This window comes from Malurus melanocephalus, unplaced genomic scaffold (genome assembly GCF_030028575.1).
Source record: "Malurus melanocephalus ecotype Western Australia unplaced genomic scaffold, MMel_1.1 scaffold_48, whole genome shotgun sequence".
In the NCBI taxonomy this organism is placed as follows: domain Eukaryota; kingdom Metazoa; phylum Chordata; class Aves; order Passeriformes; family Maluridae; genus Malurus; species Malurus melanocephalus.
This window is the reverse complement of record NW_026623280.1, coordinates 2,883,241-2,902,613: the sequence shown is the minus strand read 5'-3', so window position 1 is coordinate 2,902,613 and position 19,373 is coordinate 2,883,241. Positions and strand designations below refer to the sequence as shown.

The 19,373-nt window shown below is 34.9% G+C and overlaps 1 protein-coding gene across 1 annotated transcript in view; it reads left to right on the top strand.

Moving 5' to 3' along the window:
* The window catches only part of GPATCH2 (G-patch domain containing 2), a 120,918-nt gene that overhangs the window by 77,467 nt on the left and 24,078 nt on the right, over window positions 1–19,373 (top strand). The window contains exons 6-8 of the mRNA XM_057365156.1: window positions 8,695–8,759; window positions 11,405–11,444; window positions 14,148–14,218. Of these exons, the coding sequence (XP_057221139.1) occupies window positions 8,695–8,759; window positions 11,405–11,444; window positions 14,148–14,218 (176 nt within the window). The remainder of the gene's footprint in view (window positions 1–8,694; window positions 8,760–11,404; window positions 11,445–14,147; window positions 14,219–19,373) is intronic.

Sequence of the window (19,373 nt, the reverse complement as noted above, 5' to 3'; positions counted from 1 at the left end):
ACAGAGTTTTTAGTATATAACATGTTGAAGGATAAATAAAAATCAGATTGGTCTCTCTCACACACTTTCTTAGTTCAGGTTTTTAATTTGTTTTTATTACTCTATTTTACTGATTTTAATGTCATATATAAGGGAAAGGCCAAATCTGTTTCATTTATGAAGAGAATAGTTATGTCGTCTCCGGTTTCATACATCTCAGGTGGTGCAGCCTGATTCTAATTGTGCAGCTAAATCAAACGATAGCACAATTGAAGCTAAATCAAACGATAGCACTTAGATGAACAGATTGTACACTACTTGAGTTTCAGGTTTGTTTCCACCTTTAGAGCTTGCACAGTATATCCTGGAGAATTCCTCTGCCACTTTGGAAAATGGGCTTCTGTACGTGTGTTTTGCAGCATGTATTTGGACAAATTTCAGGAGCACTGGTATTAAAAGTATTTATCCTGCTGTCTGTTGTACCACCTTGCATTTGCCGCTCGTTTTTAGCCAGTGTAAGTGAATAATTTAGCACTGACGAGCGTGTTCTTTCTGTTGCATTTCATCCCACCCCGCATAAGCTCAGCTGTAAGTGGGAGCAAAAGCTCGGTGACTCCTGTAGCCTTTGGTCAGCCAGTAGAGGCCACTCACAGCTTGCGACTGAAGCTGGGCGGCGACTCGGAGCTGGGGCTTTTGTCGTGTGCCGGACCAGCTCAGGCTGCCATGGGCTGGCATCGTCCAACTTGTACCTGCGAGGGGCTCTGCTACGAGTAATTCTGCTCACATATGGAAATGCACTTAGTATTGATGTTTTTCTGTTTCCTGTAATAAGTCCTGTGGCAGCAGGAATAAAAATCACCTTCCGCACTTCAAGCAGACTCAAAGCARATGTTCTGATGACATCCTTTGTTGCTGGTACAGCCTTTACTGTTATTATATTACTTTACAAAGTAAGGAAATACTGTTACAGATTGYTTGGGGGAAGGGAAAGGAGTCTCTTGTTTATGTTTTTCCCAAATTGAACCAGCATCTCCCAGGTCAAGGCTAGTAGCCTAACCAGTGCTCTGCTGCTTCTTCCTGCCAATATTACTGTGGGTAACTTCGCTTATTGATGATAACTTTACAAGTTAAAAYATCAGCATTTTAGATTATTTTCAACTGATAAGGGTACAGTCCCAGCACTACTGAAATCAAAATTCTGTTGATTTATTGAGGATTTCACCTGAGAATAAGTTCTGTATCTAAACAGCTATATCATAATAAATATTATATATATATATATATATATATATATATATGCAGCATATTATTGCAGCATTTAATTAGTAGCTCTATGTCCAAATAAGGCAAATCAGGTTTGATTAAAATAAAATTTGTTAAATACTAACTATTTACAGAGCACTGAGGTAGTAGCCATATTTGGGCCATTGTTTTGTTTCACAGCTGCACTGAAGATTTCTCTTCTCCTGATATACATTATATATACACTATATTGAATATATAGTGAATTCAATATACAGGGTATTGAAAGAGTGGTGCTCTCTACTGTGGTCTTGCAGTCAAGAGAATCTTATATAGGCCTTTTTAACAAGGAGCTGATTTAATTTAAATATAAAAATGAAGAATTTCTTGTTTATATTTTTGCAGTGTTGTAAGTTGTGGCTGGAACAATAGTTCCCCATAATACTATTGCATATTAAATATTAGGAATCTCAGAAGAAACTCTCCTACTGACTTCCTTGCAGATGGGASACATAGAATTTTCAGTTTACCTGATGCTTTCCCTGTAGACCAGTTTTTTTTGTTACATTACATATTGGTATTATTTTCTCTAATGCCTCCAGTGTTACTGCATTACATATCTAAAGATAGCAGGAATTCTGTAATATGTATCATTACAATGCATCGTTAAACTTCCTCTGCCWATTCTGTTGTATGAAAAACTGATCCCTTTGACAAAGGTTCAGGACAAAATATGGTGTGTGGTATTTTCTGTTAATGTTACAATTTAAAACAAACAAAAAATCTTACATCTGGGTTAATCTCTTCTCAAAAAGTACTTTTTCTGTTTTACATGTATACTTATAGCTTCAAATTCAGGTTTTATCTTAAAAGAAACAGCAAAAGTGTGAAATAGCAAAAGTTTGCAAAGAAATTCTCTTCTTTACTTTTATACGTGGGGGATTGAAATGCTACATTTTTCTCTGAAGTAGTTAGATCCAATGGTAGAGTTTTCTTCTTTYGGTCTCTGATATCATGGTATTCCTTTTCCATCTGCTAATCATTCAGTTGAARGCTGTGTATCAAGAGATAGAGGCAGTTTGATCAGTTATGTGAAAAGAAATGTAGAGAAAACTCTTAACTGTGTGTGAAATCACTGGAGAGATTGGGGAGCTGGGACATATTCTGTCATGCCAAGAAACTTACCGATTCCTATTTTCTCTCTTTTTCTTTAAMACATCAGRAGAAAACAGTAAAACATGTACAGGGATGTTCCTGTTTGCTTTAGGATTAAAGTCCATGTCTTTTGACCTGATTTTCTTACAGATTTTTATTTTCCTTACCACTTGCATGCATTTTGCAAGCAGAATGGCAATGATCCACTGGTTTTTGCTGTGTTAATTCAAGGTTAATTTTGAAGAAACATGATTAAAATAGCAAGAAACTGGTATAGAACTATTCTGCCAGTGAGCCATGTCTTTATGGAGACTTTGTAGAGTTTGACTGAGCATCACTTAAAGGTAAACTGTACRTTAAAGAGATGCTTCTATGGAACGGTCAGTTTGGGCCCTTCAGCAAGAGTGTGCTTTCAGAGGGAATAAAAATGTAATGGTAATGTCAAACAAGGGTTATGGCAATGTTCCAGTAATGTAYACTGTGAAAGCTATTTTTGTTTTTGTAGCTTTCTGTATTGCTCCACGTGAAATGTGCATCTATATTTTTTTAAGATGTATTTTAAATCCAGAACTTTGTTAAGTGCTTGTTCTTTCCAAGGTTCCTAGTGARGAAGGGATATAAAATGAGTAATACTAAATAGATGCTGAAAATAATGAGGTATTGCTATTAATCAGTGCAATAAAATAGGGAGAATAGATTTTTCTCAGTTTCTTCCCTTGATATAGTTTGATTTAATTTCCTATAAATTAAATTGCAAATCTGTGAATTATGAATTTGACATTTTCATGCTGTAATTTCCTGCAAAATCCTCTTCTCTAGGATTTGATTTTAGTTGCATTTCATTTTGGAAAACAGCTTCTTTGCAGAAAATCCTGCCTGAGAAAATTTGATTTGCTATGGAACTTTTTGAGCTGTAGCTGATCATAGCAGTTAATTTATAGACCAGAAAAAGGAACCTATTCTTTCATTTAGGAAAGCAGCTTGCTTATTTATGTAATTAGTGTCCAGCAAAATRTTACTGAAACTGTACTGGTTTTGAATGTTATGAATGTGACACACTGTGATGACTAAGCTAAGCATTCAAGTCAAATACTTCCATAATTATTTATGTGGCTTTTTAAAGCACATCACAGACTCATTTAGATTAGAAAGGACCTGTAAGATCAAGTCCAGYCATAAACCCAGGACTSGAATCATAGCAAGGAAATAATATCCTATAAAAATGAACTTAGTAGTGTCTTTTCATTGCACATGATATGGAGTGCTTGGCATAAAATCTAATTCAAAAGGTAAAAATATCTAATTCGCTGTTTAAAAATTACTTTATCTGTAAGAAACTTATTTCTTTCAGTAATGGAAAACATATCTGAGGAACAATTATGAATAGGACATAGTCTGCCTCTTTCCAAAAATATATTTCCTAAATTAAACGTAAATTATAAAAAGGGGATTTACTTGTGTACTTGATTGTGTGTTAACATGAGAAAAATGAGGGAGAAGTATCTATGAGTATGCATGAATTAAGGTAGTTTATATTACTTTAAATATTAAGAAAGTATTGAGTCTTGAGCACATCTGTACTTTGTATCATAGGTGTCTTAAAAAATCATGAATGATTTTCCATGGGCTATTCAGTAACTAAATTTTGAACATAAAAATATACTTCAAATCAGAAGCAAGCAGAATTGTTAAGCAATAGTGTAGCGTATTTTTGTTTTGTGTTAATGTGGATTTTCATTGGCACATGGTAACACCTTTTCTTTAAACTASAGCACATGTAAATTACAATAGCACTATCATATTTAATTAGAAGATGCATAAATTGATCCAGTAAATGGACTGTTTTTCTTAAGATGATGTTTTGTACAGATTCCAGCCTTGGACACCCCTTGCCCTGTTCATATAAAGTAATTCCTGGCAGCTGTCCCTGAGCTGGGGACTCTTTGTGCCCTGTGCCTCAGTGGCCTGAGCAACTGCCCAGAGGAGGCGATGATCCCACAGTCTCCAGTGCTGGCACAGGCTCCCCTCGAGTGCTGTGTGCAGTTCTGAGCCCCACAGTTTAGGAAGGATGYGAAGGTCCTTSAATGTGTCCAGAGGAGAGAGCAAGGCTGGTGACAGCGCTGGAAGGCATGTCCTGTGCGTTGTGGCTGAGGACTCCAGGCTTGTCTGGYTTGGAGAAAAGGAGACTGAGRGGTGACCYSGTTAATGCCTTACAGCTTCATGAGGAGAGGAGATGGAGAGGGRTGTGCTGATCTCTTATCCCTGGAACCCAGAGATATGACATGTGGGAATGGTTCAAAGCTGTGCYGGGGGAGGTTCAGACTGGACATCAGGAAGCATTTCTTTACCAMRGGARTGGTCAGACACTAAAGCAGGCTTCCAAGAGACAGGGCTGATGCCCTAAGCCTGTCAGTGGTTTTGGAAAATGCCTTAATAACACACTCTAAATTGGTCAGCMTTGAATTGGTCAGGCAATTAGTCAAGWTGATCACTRTAGGTTCCTTCCTGCTGGAATTCTCTCTTCTGTATTACTGACATTTTAAAATAATAGTTGGGGTGCTCAGTATTATTTTTGTGGAGTGAAATCGTCTGACTTTCTTGTTTTTTTTCTGTTTAATCCCACCATTTTTCTTTAAATTACTTCTGAAGTTTGYCATGTGTAGTATTTTGCAGGGGRGGATCAGTTTGGCTATTATGAAARAWTTCTTCACTGAAAGTGGTTWAGAATTAGAAYGGGCTGCCTGGGAAGATGGTGGAGTTGCCATCTCTGGAGGTGTTCAGAGAAGGAGTAGACATGTCACTGTAATATGGCTTAGTGGGCATGGTGGTACTCAGTTGAAGGCTGGACTTGTCTTTTCCATCCTTAATGGTTCYRTGATTCTGTGACCTTGGACAGCARTATATGATGTTGYGTATTCTGAGGCAAAACCCCTTTGTGTTGAATACTTTTTGACTTTTCTGTGTCCATCAGTTTAGGTCATAATTTCTCAGGCAAARCAATCTTTGAAAATCAGGGAAACTTTGTCTCTGAGTTGGAGTACCTGTGTGTCAGGCATTCTGTAAACAGGATGCAGCCACCATCTTAACATCTTCTTCAAGCAGTGGTGAAAGGACCTGTAGCCAGAAAAGATGAAGTGTTCCAAAGATGACCCTAAACTTTATTAATATTTAAACAGTTGCATTAACTGTAAGTTGCAGTATTTGTTCCTGGAGAGACTTTTCCCAGGAGGAAGATGACAAGCAAGGAGGCTCAAACATTTTGCTGRTTTCCATTTACAGTCCTACTTACATTGTGGCTTTATGCAACCAAGTCACAGTAGATGTGCATCACAGTTGGTCTGTATGATGACACACGGTGTTTATTCCCCCTTTTTGAAGGCCAGTATTGTTCCTCATCCCTTAGGACATCATTCGTAGTGATGTGCTACATCTAGTATTTTTTTTTAAGTTGCTGGTCTTAATTAGAAAAAAGTAGTTATAAATACTTTCACTTTTTATATTGGTAAAGTTACCTAAGTTCCAGTATGAGTGCGATTATGTTTGTTTATGAGGTTGTGTGACTTCTAGAAACACAGACTACTAAAYAGTCTGTTAAGTAGTCAAAAAGCTGCTAAGAAGCTTGAAAGATATTATTGGGAATTTCCTAGGCATTTAAATTTCTCCTAGAAAGCAACTTTTGAAGTCAGAATTTTGTTTGTGTTGTGTGTGCATACTTTTAAGTGTGCAATGGCTTTTATTCCGCATAAGCTTATCCATCAAAAGATTTGAAAAAATTTGGATGTATTATGAGAAATTGTCATTTAACAGATGAACAGATAGATAACAGCTTGTTTTTTGTATGAATACAGAATCTGAACAGTTGAGAGAGTATTTGTTTTGATTTTAGTGTCCTGCTGTCACTTTTTGAGCCATTGGCACTCACTTCTGTGGGCATTCAGCARATCTTTGGAGATTTTTGTGATAGTGAGATAGCAGATGAAGGTGGCAATGGGTTTTGCTTTAGTTTATTACACCCTGCGTGAGTTTTGCAAACAGGAGTTAATTTGTGTTAACATATTGGGAATCTTAYAATAATCTGCAGTGAGKTTTATGCAAAAGTCTGCATCGTGTRTACATTATGAGTTTAGTTTTATAAATATTCTGTGGCTGTGTGGTAGCTGAACCATCTRGAGTGTGCAGGAGAAACCTGAACATTGTGCTTTGTGAGCAGTTGTAACTGTATTCCAAGCAAGTTCATATTCTCATATAAATTGGTAGAAAAACACACTTCTGTGGTTTCTATATTATTTYAAAACTGGCAATTTATCAAGTGAATTTTCTTGAAATTTCCATGCTTATTAAATTTCAGATTATGTATTTTGAGTAAGCTGGAAACTGAAACTTGTTTCCATAAGTATGGCTGCAGGTAAACAACCAATTTTAGTCCAGAAAATAGCTTTTGCTTCTGTCAACATGTTGTTTATTTTCTCCCTGAGATAAAAAGTTCAGTTTTCTGATATTTGTACCAAGATAAAGTCTGTAAACAAGATTAATATAGTGTGGAAAAGGTTGTCAGCAGCCCTGGCAAAGGAAATAAGTTGCCTGTACACAGAACATACTGTAAACTGAATAAAAGTGTCAGGTCCACCATGAGATAATGTGATCATGAACCTCTAACAAAGCATGACATAGGCACAGTCGGCTTTTCTTATAGCCACAGTGTAGAAAATGGATTACTATATTCCAGGGATACCCACTGGAATAGCATGAAAACCTCATTTTGAGATTAATGCAGGATATAACTCTCAAGAGCTGAGCTGCATGCTTACCTGTAGTGTTAAAGTGACAGTTTAGTTATTAATCTTAAAATTTGGAAATTACATATTAAAACACTGTTTTATATTTCGAAATCTGTCTTTGTGAATGGCCATTTCTCAGTTTTATTATTACATGAACTRTGAGAATGAAACAGTAGCATTTGGTCAGTGTTTTATTATCATCATGTGGCTGTATAAGGCCGTGGTCAGTCTAGTAAAACAGTAAATTCCAGATGGGAATAAAGCTGCAGATACTGTTCTCCCCTGTAGCTGCCATGATTTCTTCTATTAGGGATTTGTATGTTTGCATAGATTTTTCAGAGAYAAGATATTACCAATTTTTCTTAATCCCCATCAGCCAGAAAAGTGTCAGCACTTTATTGTTTCTCAGTTCAGCCCAGAGTGACATCATTTTTCAGGTCAAAGAAGCAGATTTTTGTCAAATACTTCAACCATGTGGAGCTCTCAAATTATTCAGTGAGCATTYTTTGAAAGTTTTCCAGGCTTAGAGCTCTGAGTGCCCTGCCTTTTCTCCATTACARCACCCAATTAATAGGGATGTTTTACTTTGAAAGTTGAGCTCATTGTTCTTCTAATAACGAGCAGGCTGCTTTTATCTATGAATCACTTGCTTATATACTTTTGGCAAGCCTGAGCCATATAAATGTATTAGCATYGAGTTTTTGTGGTCTCCTGTCAAAACTGGAAGAACATCTGACATCATTCCACTTCTGGTTATCTCCTGATGACTATAAAATTGTCTCTAAGGAACTGAAAGTTTATTCCTTCATTCTTTCCATCAGGAATAGTTTGCCCACTGCTCTAGTTCCTTGAGCATGTGTATTATGAGTGGTCTCTTTTATGCATCTGCATGTGCAGATCAGTGAAGCATTTTGAGAAATTAAAATAAAGCTCTTTGAATCCATTCTTCAGCAMTATTGGAATGTTGTCATCTGCAAAAGTCTGCACATGCTCTCGTAAATTCTGAAGATCATTCTTCAGTTGAAGATGTCACATATTTTTGGTTTCAATATGTATAAAGCACTAGACAAGTACTATAGTACAGTGTGGTAAAAATTATTTTACCTTTGCTTTCTATCCCAGGTCAACTTGAATTTCAAAAGCTTCATGTCAAGAAGGGACTTTTTTAATGAATTTATTGCTGTATGGGCCATAAAATAGGACAGTGGATTGTGTATGATTTTCAAAACATCTAACTTCCATTTTTTGGAGATAAAGTATTTCATGGACTTCACACACAAGTGGCTTAGGCCCTTTACATCTATAAATGTATTTGTGTCTGACATTCAGTCAGAATTGTACATAAAGGATTTTGCTTAATCTTGTATATCAATTTCTGCACTCAGAATTTACTCCAAAATTCCAGATACTGCTAATTGCATGTATTGAAGCTGCTATTTTGTGTTTAATATTTGTGATATATTCTCTTAGAATACAATCATTTTGTGCATATGCTGTCCCATTATTCAAAGACTTCTTTTTTCCTTCATGTTTCCATYAGATAACTCCAGGACCAGGCGGTAGCAGGAAAACAGTTCACTTGTCCCAGGATTCTCTTCACCATGAGTRAGTATCAGTGAATGGGAGTTATAACTTTTCATTATGATTTGCTTTACAATGGTAGCTCTGTCCCAAAGTCACATTTTACAACTGCACAAGTATGTGATGAGCCTCAGCTCAGTTACATGATGGTCTTTATTTAATAAGTACTTACAATCCTTTTTATTTCATTTTATGCTTCTTACGGAAACATGAAATTTGGTGCTTTGTAAATRTATTTTTATTAGCTTGCTGAGTATATCCTTCCTTAAAATACAAACTTGTTTAAGGCTGGATATCAAAAATTGATTKTTTGAAAATAYCTGTTTYATTTTTCTCTAAAGAGAAATTCAGAAATGCCAAGCTTGAATGTATGAAAATGCATAAGCCTCACTTCTTCAAGTCTTTCACATGATTTATCATGTGAGGAAGAAGATTATCATAATTTTCACAAAAATGTATTGAATTCATTGTTTAAACATGTGAAAAGGGTATGTAATTCACTTGGTTTAGTTACTGTAGTGTGTCATTACTGTAAATTCTTGCTCTCTTCTGCTGACAACGTTTAGCAGCATTATTTATTGGTTGCATCTTTTGAATACTTAGAAGATTAAATTTTCCTTTATTTTTCAAATCTAGACTCTAAAACATAGACATACATTATGAGGAAACTGTRTATTTGGAGATAAATTTATGCTAGATACATAATCCACTGTTTAAAACTAAAGTTGCCAAAACAGAGATACTGCAAACATCAGCWCATCAGTACCAACTGTTTTACACAGATAATCCATTTCTGTTTCATCTTATAACTTGATAATGTATATGTAAATTCAAGAGGTTGTAATTTCATAAGTTATTTTTACCATTAAGTAATTCAAGTGTTATTTTGTTTGGTTTACATTTCTTTATTCTGCTAAAAGAAACAAGCAAACAAGTAATGCTGTAATTAAGGCAATGGACAAAATGGTAAAAATCAGTGATGTATCACTTAATCATTACAAAAGTCTTAATCTTTATGAATGGTTTTTAATATCTAAATATTAAATGCATTCRAATTATTTTGATGTACCTTTTCACTAGAAATATGTGGTACTGATCATGTGGMAGATACCCCAGTTTCCTGCTCCTCMTTGAGCAGCTGTTRACACTGGTTAGAGACAAGACACTCATCTAGGTAGAATTTAAATCTAACCCATTATATTTCTGATCTTCATCAGGTTTGTGATAACAAAAGGTTTGTGACCTTATTTTTTGAATCACTTGCTAATGGGATGTTTTTACTTTTCATCCACTGCCAGCATCAAACTTGTGTGTATGTGAAAAGTCCCTGGTTTTGAACTAGATTGCACTTGAATGTTTCATGTCCAAAATATATAGATGTCTACTTTATCTMAAGGTATACTTTTAACTTTATTGCTGTTGTTCCTTTTTCACTTTCAACTCCTGTTCCTTAAYCACCTTAAAAGTAGAAAAAGCAGTATGGAGGTTTTGGTGACAGATGGTCYTTTATCCAAGAATGAGAGGGTTGGCTGCTCATTATCAAACTCAGAAAAGCTGAGTGACAAAAAGCCACAAAACTTTCAGAATGTGACTTAAAAATAAAAGAATGTGACTTGAAAAAAMCAGAAAATTCCATGGAATCTGAATCTTTTCAGTATACTAATTGAAGTAAAAATTCAAGTATCATTATATGGTTGCTTCAGGCAAAAAATGGGACTAAATTGTATTGAATGTGGCTTTGGATGTTTCAGAAAAAGCATGGCTAGGTTAAGCATGTAATAGCAAATAATGGGATGCTCTTTTTCGTGCAATATTGTRATGGATGGAATTATTTTATCCTTTGACCAAAACCTATTGCTTGCTTACACAAATAATATGTGCATACTATATGGAACTTGAGATCCCCCTAGCTGTATGGTTTTTTTCTTTTCCTTTTCGTTTTGCAAGTGTGCAGGTTTGTATAATGCTTGTTGCAACTCCATTCAGATGGTAATTCAGTTTCATGTGATCCCAATGTGTTTGGGAACCAGTATTATTTATGCTTTTACTGCTTTTGAGGGAAGAGGCACATTGTGATATCCCTGTGTGTCAAAATCTTACACCAAATTTCCATCTCTATGAAATCTTACTCCAAATTTCCATCTCTATGAAATAAGGCTGCCAATAGTCACAGTTTTGCAGTTGTATGGAGATATGAAACCACTGGATTTTCAAACTTGGCATTTCAGTTTAGATTCAAACACAGACCTCAGCTTGTGAAATAATACATTAACAACTATCAGGTARTTCAAAGTACTTTAAAGTCTTTTCAGCTATAATCATTAATAAGTACCACTTCAGTACTAAATATGGAATTACTGTAATTTATAGCACGTGCATTGTAGTGTATTAAAACACCATCATTTACGTATTATTTTAGCTTGTTTGACAAAATATAATTACCTGTAAAGCCAGCAGCTACTCAGAAGTGAAATCTGTGATGCATTCTTTCAGAACTGTTACAAACTTAAAGAGTTCARTAAAAATACCCCATTAAAATAAAGCATAGCCAAAGGCTGTATTTTCCTGGCAGGCAATAAAATACCCAAAAGCACGCACAGACTGGTCATATGACAGCATGTGCTTTGTTAGTTATATTGTTAAACCTGTCTTTTCTTTTTCTCCCACAGTCACTGGTTTAGCCCTGGGGCTAGGAAGGAACATAGCCAGGTAAGAACTGCTTTGATCAAGAACAATTTACTTGAGATGYATAAAGAACTTTAACTACCCCTATTCCACAGGTAGTGGGCTAATATTTTAAGAAATTGTAAACAAAACAAGTATAATTTCATATCCTCTTGTAAGCAAGCATATTAACAGCAGTGCATGTCCAGAATTCTCTTAATTAAAAATCTTTAATTAGTCACTTCATTTCACCTCGGTATTCTTGAGGTTTTAACGTTTAAATGAAAATTCTGGAATGAAARTGCTGGAAAGCAAAACATTTCACTCCCCAAATCAAGAAATACAGGASTGGTTACACAAGTGGGGAGGCTTCTACAAGAAGATCTTCAATCCCATTTTTCTGCGTTATTTTATTAGTTAAAATTACTACAGCAATAAAAAAGGAACTGTTAAGTCTCCATCATGGTGCAGGTATTGGTGGAAATACCTTACTAGTTTGTCTGCTTAGCACCTACATTGCAGTCCATGGGACATCCAAGCCTAGAGATATGGTTCAGGAGGGTGAAGCCATATTTAATTTGCTTAGCAACATGGCACTTAGTTCTTCAGCTTGTCTTCAGAYGTGGAGGATTGTCTTTATGGGTAGTTGTAAAGTCTAAACATATTGTCCAGGACTAAAAACCGTGAAAATAAATCTGGTCTCATTCCATAAATGTATAGTTAACTTCAACTATTCAGTAAAAGTTGCTGAATGTRTCATTAATGCATTGAAATTTTAACACAAATATTCCATTTTTTGATGTGGGAAAAAATCTATATAACTGTTGATTTCATTAGATCTGTGCCAGTTTGCTGGTACTTTTGTAGATAGATTTGAAACTTCAAAAAGGAARTAAAATCTAAAGAGTCTTTGGAAGRTTCATTTTAGGATGATCCATCATGAACACTTACAGCTCCAGTAAGTCATAGTTTAAATCTTTCCTGTTTGCTCCCCTTTCTTCTGATCTCCAAAACAAGCAGTATTGCTTGCCCAAAATGGCCAAAATGAATGAAACAGTAGTTTTAGTTGTAGATGGTGAAATTCCAGTGACAAAAGCCAACTGACACTTAACCTATAAATAGAAAGCTTTATATAATTCACATTTACCTCTCATTATTTTGAAATAAATTTCCTGGTGAGAAACATTAAAAAAATAACTAGGTTACTATGAGTTTGAGTACCTTTTTTTAATTGGATTTTTAAAATATTGATTGTCTCACATAACAGGGTAGTTAATGGAAGTCGTACTCTTTTTTAAAAGATTCTAAACTGAAAAATTAGGAAATTTGCACCATGAGAAATATGTTCATGTACATCATACATGCCAGCACTATGTTTCAGCACAGAGCGGAGAAATGTCTACTTAGTTGGTATAGAAGGAATTAATAATTTTTTCTCAGATAATAGTAGGTCTGAGTTAATTTTATATTTTACATGCGGTTTTTTGATCTTTCCTAAGAGCTGTGTTTTCAGAGCTTATCTGAAGTTAACTGAATCTGTAACCTACAGATTACTAAGGAGTTGTGAAGTAAAACTAATGTCATGAATTATAGATGATACTAGTGCTTGAGTTCTTTTTAAGACAGAAGAAGAAATGAGAGTAATGGTGTAATGTAATTTTGACAATTTTGGCAACAATAAAATTCTCACTATATTTATATAGTAAACTGTTTTGCTGTATCTGATAGATAGTTGAAATGACAAGAAGCATTCCTTATACAAGAGGGAAGCTGTAAAGAGTTGGGGAAAAACTGTTCAGTTTTTCAGACTCAGTGGCATTTTTTGGAGTCCATGCTCAACTACAACATTMGGGTGTGGTTGGCCAAGTCTTAAAGTTGATCATTTCCTGATTTCCACATGATTTTTAAGTGTCTTTGCTGTGAATATTAGGTCTATTTACCTCTACATTGTTTCTAAACAGTCTTTTATTCTGTTTTTTCTTCAATATACAAGAAGTTTCAAGCAACATTTGTGGGTTTTTGATACTGTCCAGTTTTAATTTCCTAAGTATAGCATTTTGATAGTTGTGTTTTACTGTTAGTGGACCTTGACTCATCTGACAAATATCATAATGCTGGAAATAGACTTTTGAGTGTTGGAGATGGTCTGAATGAARAGTCTTCCTTTATTTGTCTAAAAATAAACAAATCACAGCTTGTTTCAGAAGCTGAGTCACCATTTCAGTTAAACAAATCCTTCACTGTTCCTACTTCCTCACTTTTACAGGAAACTTTAATACTGTGTTTTTGTTGATTCTGCAACTTGCAAATTACTAAARCTCCTCAGGCTTAGAAGAATTTATAACTGTTACATAACTGCTTAGATACAAGTGCTAACCTGACTTATCTTTTTTGTAAATTAAGTGTTCTCCAACAATTCTAGTTATACATCTTTGAAAATTTTAATTGAAATTTTGAAATTTATAAAACTTTACAGATAATTTAATTGTGACATTTTGACTTGCATGGCTTTCTAATATGCTTTGAAAACACTTTAATTATTACATTTTCAATTTAGGCATTTTAAATTGTTGGATAAATAATTACATATTAGCTACTATTGTAAAATTCCATTAATGTCCATCTCAAAGTCATGGGTGATAGCTATTGACAGAGAGGGAGTAACTACATTGTCTGCATAAAAAATTCTAAAAAGCAAATAAAAGCATTGTTTGGGAGACTCTTCTAACTTTTTTTTTTTTTTAATAGCTTCAACTCTTGCGAGACAACCGCTCAGAGAGGGGGCACAAGAAGAACAGCTCTGTAAAAACAGCCAGCAGGTAAGTTAATGTGGCAGCTGCCATTAGAACAGTTTATTAATCTGTTGATTTCTCAGCTCTAAAATGATTATATAAAAAGTGACGCTATTCTTTTGGGGTATTTTCAGAGGTCCTTGGGAGGGTTTTGTGACTTAGTTTCAWGAATTTCTTTAGCATGGCATAATTGTTGGCCTTATATTAGACCTTTGCCTTGTTTTAGACCTTTTTGTTGAGTGTATGCAAGTGCACTTATCAAACTTGATCGCTTAAGAAGATCAGAATTAAATGCATGCCAAAGTAAGGTTTGTGCTTCTGGCATGTAAGTGCTGAAAACATATTAAATTATATTATGCATATCTGAAATCAAGAAGATAACTCAAATATACTGTGACACTTAAATKGTTCTTATATTTTGACAATAAATATTTCATTGTGAAGACTTAATAAAAACAAATCTAATTCTATTCTCCATCTTCTTTCCTTCCCCTCAAAAGACAAAAAATTTGGCACTCGACTTACAGTCACTGATCTAGGAGTCTGTTTCTAGAGGGTTTTTTTTATGTACAAATCACCTGCTGAATCTATTCTATCAAATAATTATTTTAATTCTAGCATTTTTTTCAAATGAGAAACAACAGAAATGCWTTCTTTTCTATGCACAACACCTTACACAATTTTTATGTTGTTCTGTAAAGTTGACAATTTGCTATCAAATTACTTTTTTCAAAAAGTTGTAATAAATTTATATCAGCCTGTAATTTTATGGTACCACTTGAGACAGTTTTCTTTCAGTCAGTTGGCTTTTAGTATATATGTGGTCGCCCAGACTAAAGTTTTTAATATTCTTAAGTATTTGCTTTGCTGATTACTTAGAAAGGGAGACCAGTTTTTTTCCTAATATGCATATTAAATATCAATGTATTTCATTGTATGCAAGTTCTGGTTACCTGCTCTCAAACATAGGATACAGAAGTGTCAGTCACGCATCTCTAGAAATTTTGATTATCTTTGTCTCTCAAACCTTTTATACTAAAATTCTGAAAATTTCTGCATACGTTTTCTGGCAAGTGCACTTGTTAAATGGTATTTTCACTCAAAATTTTATAATGAGTTAATTTTAGATAAGAATTTTCACCATAAATGCACTCTTAAGACTGCTTACACGAAACTGAGTATAAAGTGGATATAAAGTGAGYAGTAAGAAACAGATAATATTCAGAGTAATTTTAAGATCTTTTTTATGCTGTAGCAAAGTAAAACAGAGTTTGAGGAATTCAGAATCATAATTTATATGTTTATTATCCCGACTAGTGAAGCTCTTAGGAATTGATTGTTACCTACACAAGCAGTTAGAATAGAGATTTGTAAGAAGGTATTAAATACGTGATCTTCAATGTTTCTTCATGTCCAGTCAAGAGTACCTTAATAGACTCTTACCCCAATAAACATGGCAGGTTATAGCTGGCAAATCGAAGACTAAAGATTAGCATTTTCCAAAATATATATGTATTGTTAAAATAGAGCTTATGTAAATTATTACAGTGCATTACAATGTACATAAAGCTGCAGTCCAGATTCATTGAAATTACTGAGGTTATTTCAAAATAATTATTTGTGCTCTRTCAGAGAACCACCATTCTCTCTGTCTACCATACAAACTTGAAGTGACTTCAAAAAAATTTCAAACTACTACAAAAATCATATTTTAATAGCCATCCACTGTCTTAGAATATCAGAGTATAGTGTCTTGTTTACAAGATATATATTAAATATGTATGGGCACTTCAAACTATTCAGCCCTTAAAAAGAGACATACAAAAAGTAGTGACTGTGACCTTATATTGTGCTACTCTTTGTTGCCAAATGCAGTAAGAGAACAGCAGCAGTGGACAAGTTTTGGACATTGTATAAAATTATTGTAMCTATCCAGAGTACAGTCTAATCTGTTTTTATTGCAAGACCGAAATTCTCTGGGTATTTTTTGGTGTAGTTTTCAGCTAATTTCATTTCCTGATTATTTGCTGTTCTGGAAGACCTTTTTCTGGTTTTCATATGTGTATTGAGATGTGTACACACGCATTTTTCTATGCTTGTCTTGACTTTTCTTACCCCTTTTGGATGACTGAACACAGTTCTTGTCTCAGCATGTAGATAATATGTAAATACCCTTATTACCTTAGATCAGTGACTTGTGGAATAATTTACTGTGTAAGTACATCAGAAAGGTGTGGAGCTGTAAGCATGGCAGTGATCTGCAGCTGTCTCATTGYGGTGGAATCATACTGTCTGGGATGAGCTTTACTGCGTTGGGTTTAATGTCTTAGGTTTCTTCTGTCAAAATTAATGATAATTATCTAATCCTGTACAAACTAACATGAAGTTTTGCTAGTGGCAAGATAATCCCATTATGGAGAACTCTTGATACAGCTGCTGGGATAGTCCTGCACCACAGAACTCAGAACCTGAGTAGATTATRTTACACTGATACAGTTCAATATATCTATGTATTTATGCTGCCTTTACAGATAAGATTTAATCTCCAAATATCTAGTTTTCCCATTCATTATTTAAATTATTAAGAATAATAAACTAAACTAAAACCCACTTTTTTAAAAACTGCATTTCTTTCTCCTCTAGAGCTTTGAAAATGTTCACTCTTTACATTATCTCTCTGTATTAGATGGGAATAGTCTCCTCCCCAAATCAGCGACACTGTTTAAATGTGATGGATAATTAATTCTTCAGCTGCTTATTTTCACCTCATATTCTTCTTCCAGTAAAGAAGGGGGTTTTTGTCTGAATTTTTTAATATGCTTTGGGCAAAATCAGCCTGGTTAGCTCAACTCACCTATTTAAATTAAATTGGCTGGTTTTGTGCAAACCATATTTGACTGTGCTCACATTATTTCTTCCTCCAGCAGAGCTGTGGAGATGATAATCTCCAGCAGATGTGTGATAACAAATAGCTTGGGATAGTAATGTCTTCATCTGGCGCAGTTGTTAGCAGACCAAATGTCTGTCTGTAGCCCGAGGCAGTGGGCAAACAATTGCACATGATTGAGTTACGGGGAGTTAACAAGTTGCTGCTTGGCAGCTGAACTGCCATAGCTGATCATGTGTTCTCTGCCTGCCCCCCTCATCAGGTAAAAGTACCTTTCTTTAAGTCATTTTACTAAGATTCCACAAGAAATAATTTTGCTTGAAGGAGATTCCCCATGGCTAAGAGATTCCTTTGATCAGCAGCGGGGACAGTGTTGGATATTTTGCTGAACTGCTATAACATGATTTTGAACATGTGATTGCATTGTTAAATATGTGGGGATCTCCATCACACAACTGGCTGCCTGTCTTTAAATACCTAATGTACTTGTCCTCACAATACCCTTACGAAGAGGGGAAGGACTTTTATCCTCATTTGACCAAATACTTAACCAACTTAATATTTTGCCTTTGGTCATGTATTCAATGCCATAACTAGGTAATTTATGCTGTAATCYGGGAGTAAGAGAATTGCAGGTTGAGAAAACAGTGCACTCTGAATAAGTTACACTTGTGTAATTATTCCTTTTACATAGAGATCTTGTGTCTTATTTCTTTTGTAGTGTACTCCTGTTAAGTATCATGAATTTTTTCATCTATGTATTTGTTTTTTCTTACTATATTGTAACTATAATTTGACAYGTACCTGAATTGAGAAACTGAAAAGAAAATAGTACTTCAATTTTTACTACTTACCAGKTTTTTTTGGTTGAATCCTGATAATTTTGTGTTGACTTTCCACATGGCAATATTCCCCCAGARACTTCTAAAAGAGGGTGAAAAAAATCTACTTCTGTTTCCTGTGCAGTTCATTCCTGGCTTGAAAAAGACTGGGTCATGCTCATGAAAGTGGTTTCAAGGTAGAGTAGAATTACATATTTCAAGTTTCTACTCCCTGACTGAGGCTGTGTTAACAATTTAATCAATGTAGCAGCAGCTTAGTGTGAAGTAGTTTGCCAGCTCTGGTGGCTGCAAAGCAGACTGTACCTTAGGGTAGGGGTAGTACCTTGATATTTCTTTAAAAATCAGCAAGTGCTGCCTACTTGACCTTTACTGTGTGCCAGTCCTCTTGTGATCACCTGAGCTGCCAAGAAGTCTTTGAAGTCTTTTCCTGCCATGTTGAACTACACAGACTGAAGTTCCCCATCTTTTTTGCAACTCTCACTTTCCCTCCTTTCCAGAGTTGATCTCAGTCCAGTTTAAATCTGTGCCTTGTGCTGATACAAGAGGATGACTTGCGTGATTTTTCTCTTATAACTGTGTTCCTTGTGAATTAGTATGTAAAGAAAGCTTGTAAAAGAAAAAGAGTCACCAAACCTGGGGAGGGCTTTTCAGAAGGTTGTCATTGCTTTGATCATAATTACAACTCTCTGCCTTTCCCAGTTTGAAAGGATAAAACCTATTTGTACAGCACTTKTTCATTTTCATCTGATGATATGGAACATGGTACTTTTTTATACAGATGTGACAAATAACATTACAGCTGCTCTTTATTTGATCTTCTAAAGAGACAACGATGTGCAAGGATTCTGCCTGCTCYCTCTTTCCCATCATGTCATCTGTTGTTTGGGAAAGAGTCCTAATTTGCAACAGATACAAAACTATTTGTCGAGGTGCAGGTTTGCCAAAAATAAATGAAACCATTAATTACTACAATTTTTGAGCAGCTGTTAATGGATTGGGATAAAAAAACTGTACATTAGACTACTGGTTAATTACAAGAACTGTAATTGTTTAATGTGGCTTTYGCGGAATGAAATTACAATACCAGAGGAGGTGAATTCAGCCAGTTTTTGAAAATTATACAYGAACACGTGCACATATTTACACTGCAGAAAAGCAAAGGAATGTGTAGCTGTTGTAGATTATTTGCTTCTGCCATCACATGAACATATACTCTAAACAAAAATGCTTTAAAATAAAGTAATATTTAAATATGCATTTTAATTCAAGTGTGAAATTATTAAAGGTAGTAAGTTAATGTCTTGTAACCCCTGAGCTAATAATGCAGGAGATTCAGATACAACATTAAAATCCAAATGTGTTTGCATCATTAGAAATTAACAACTAAGCAGTTTTATCTCCTCTTTGGAGTGCCATGAAGCAGTAACTGTGCTGTTATGATTGCTGCTTAATA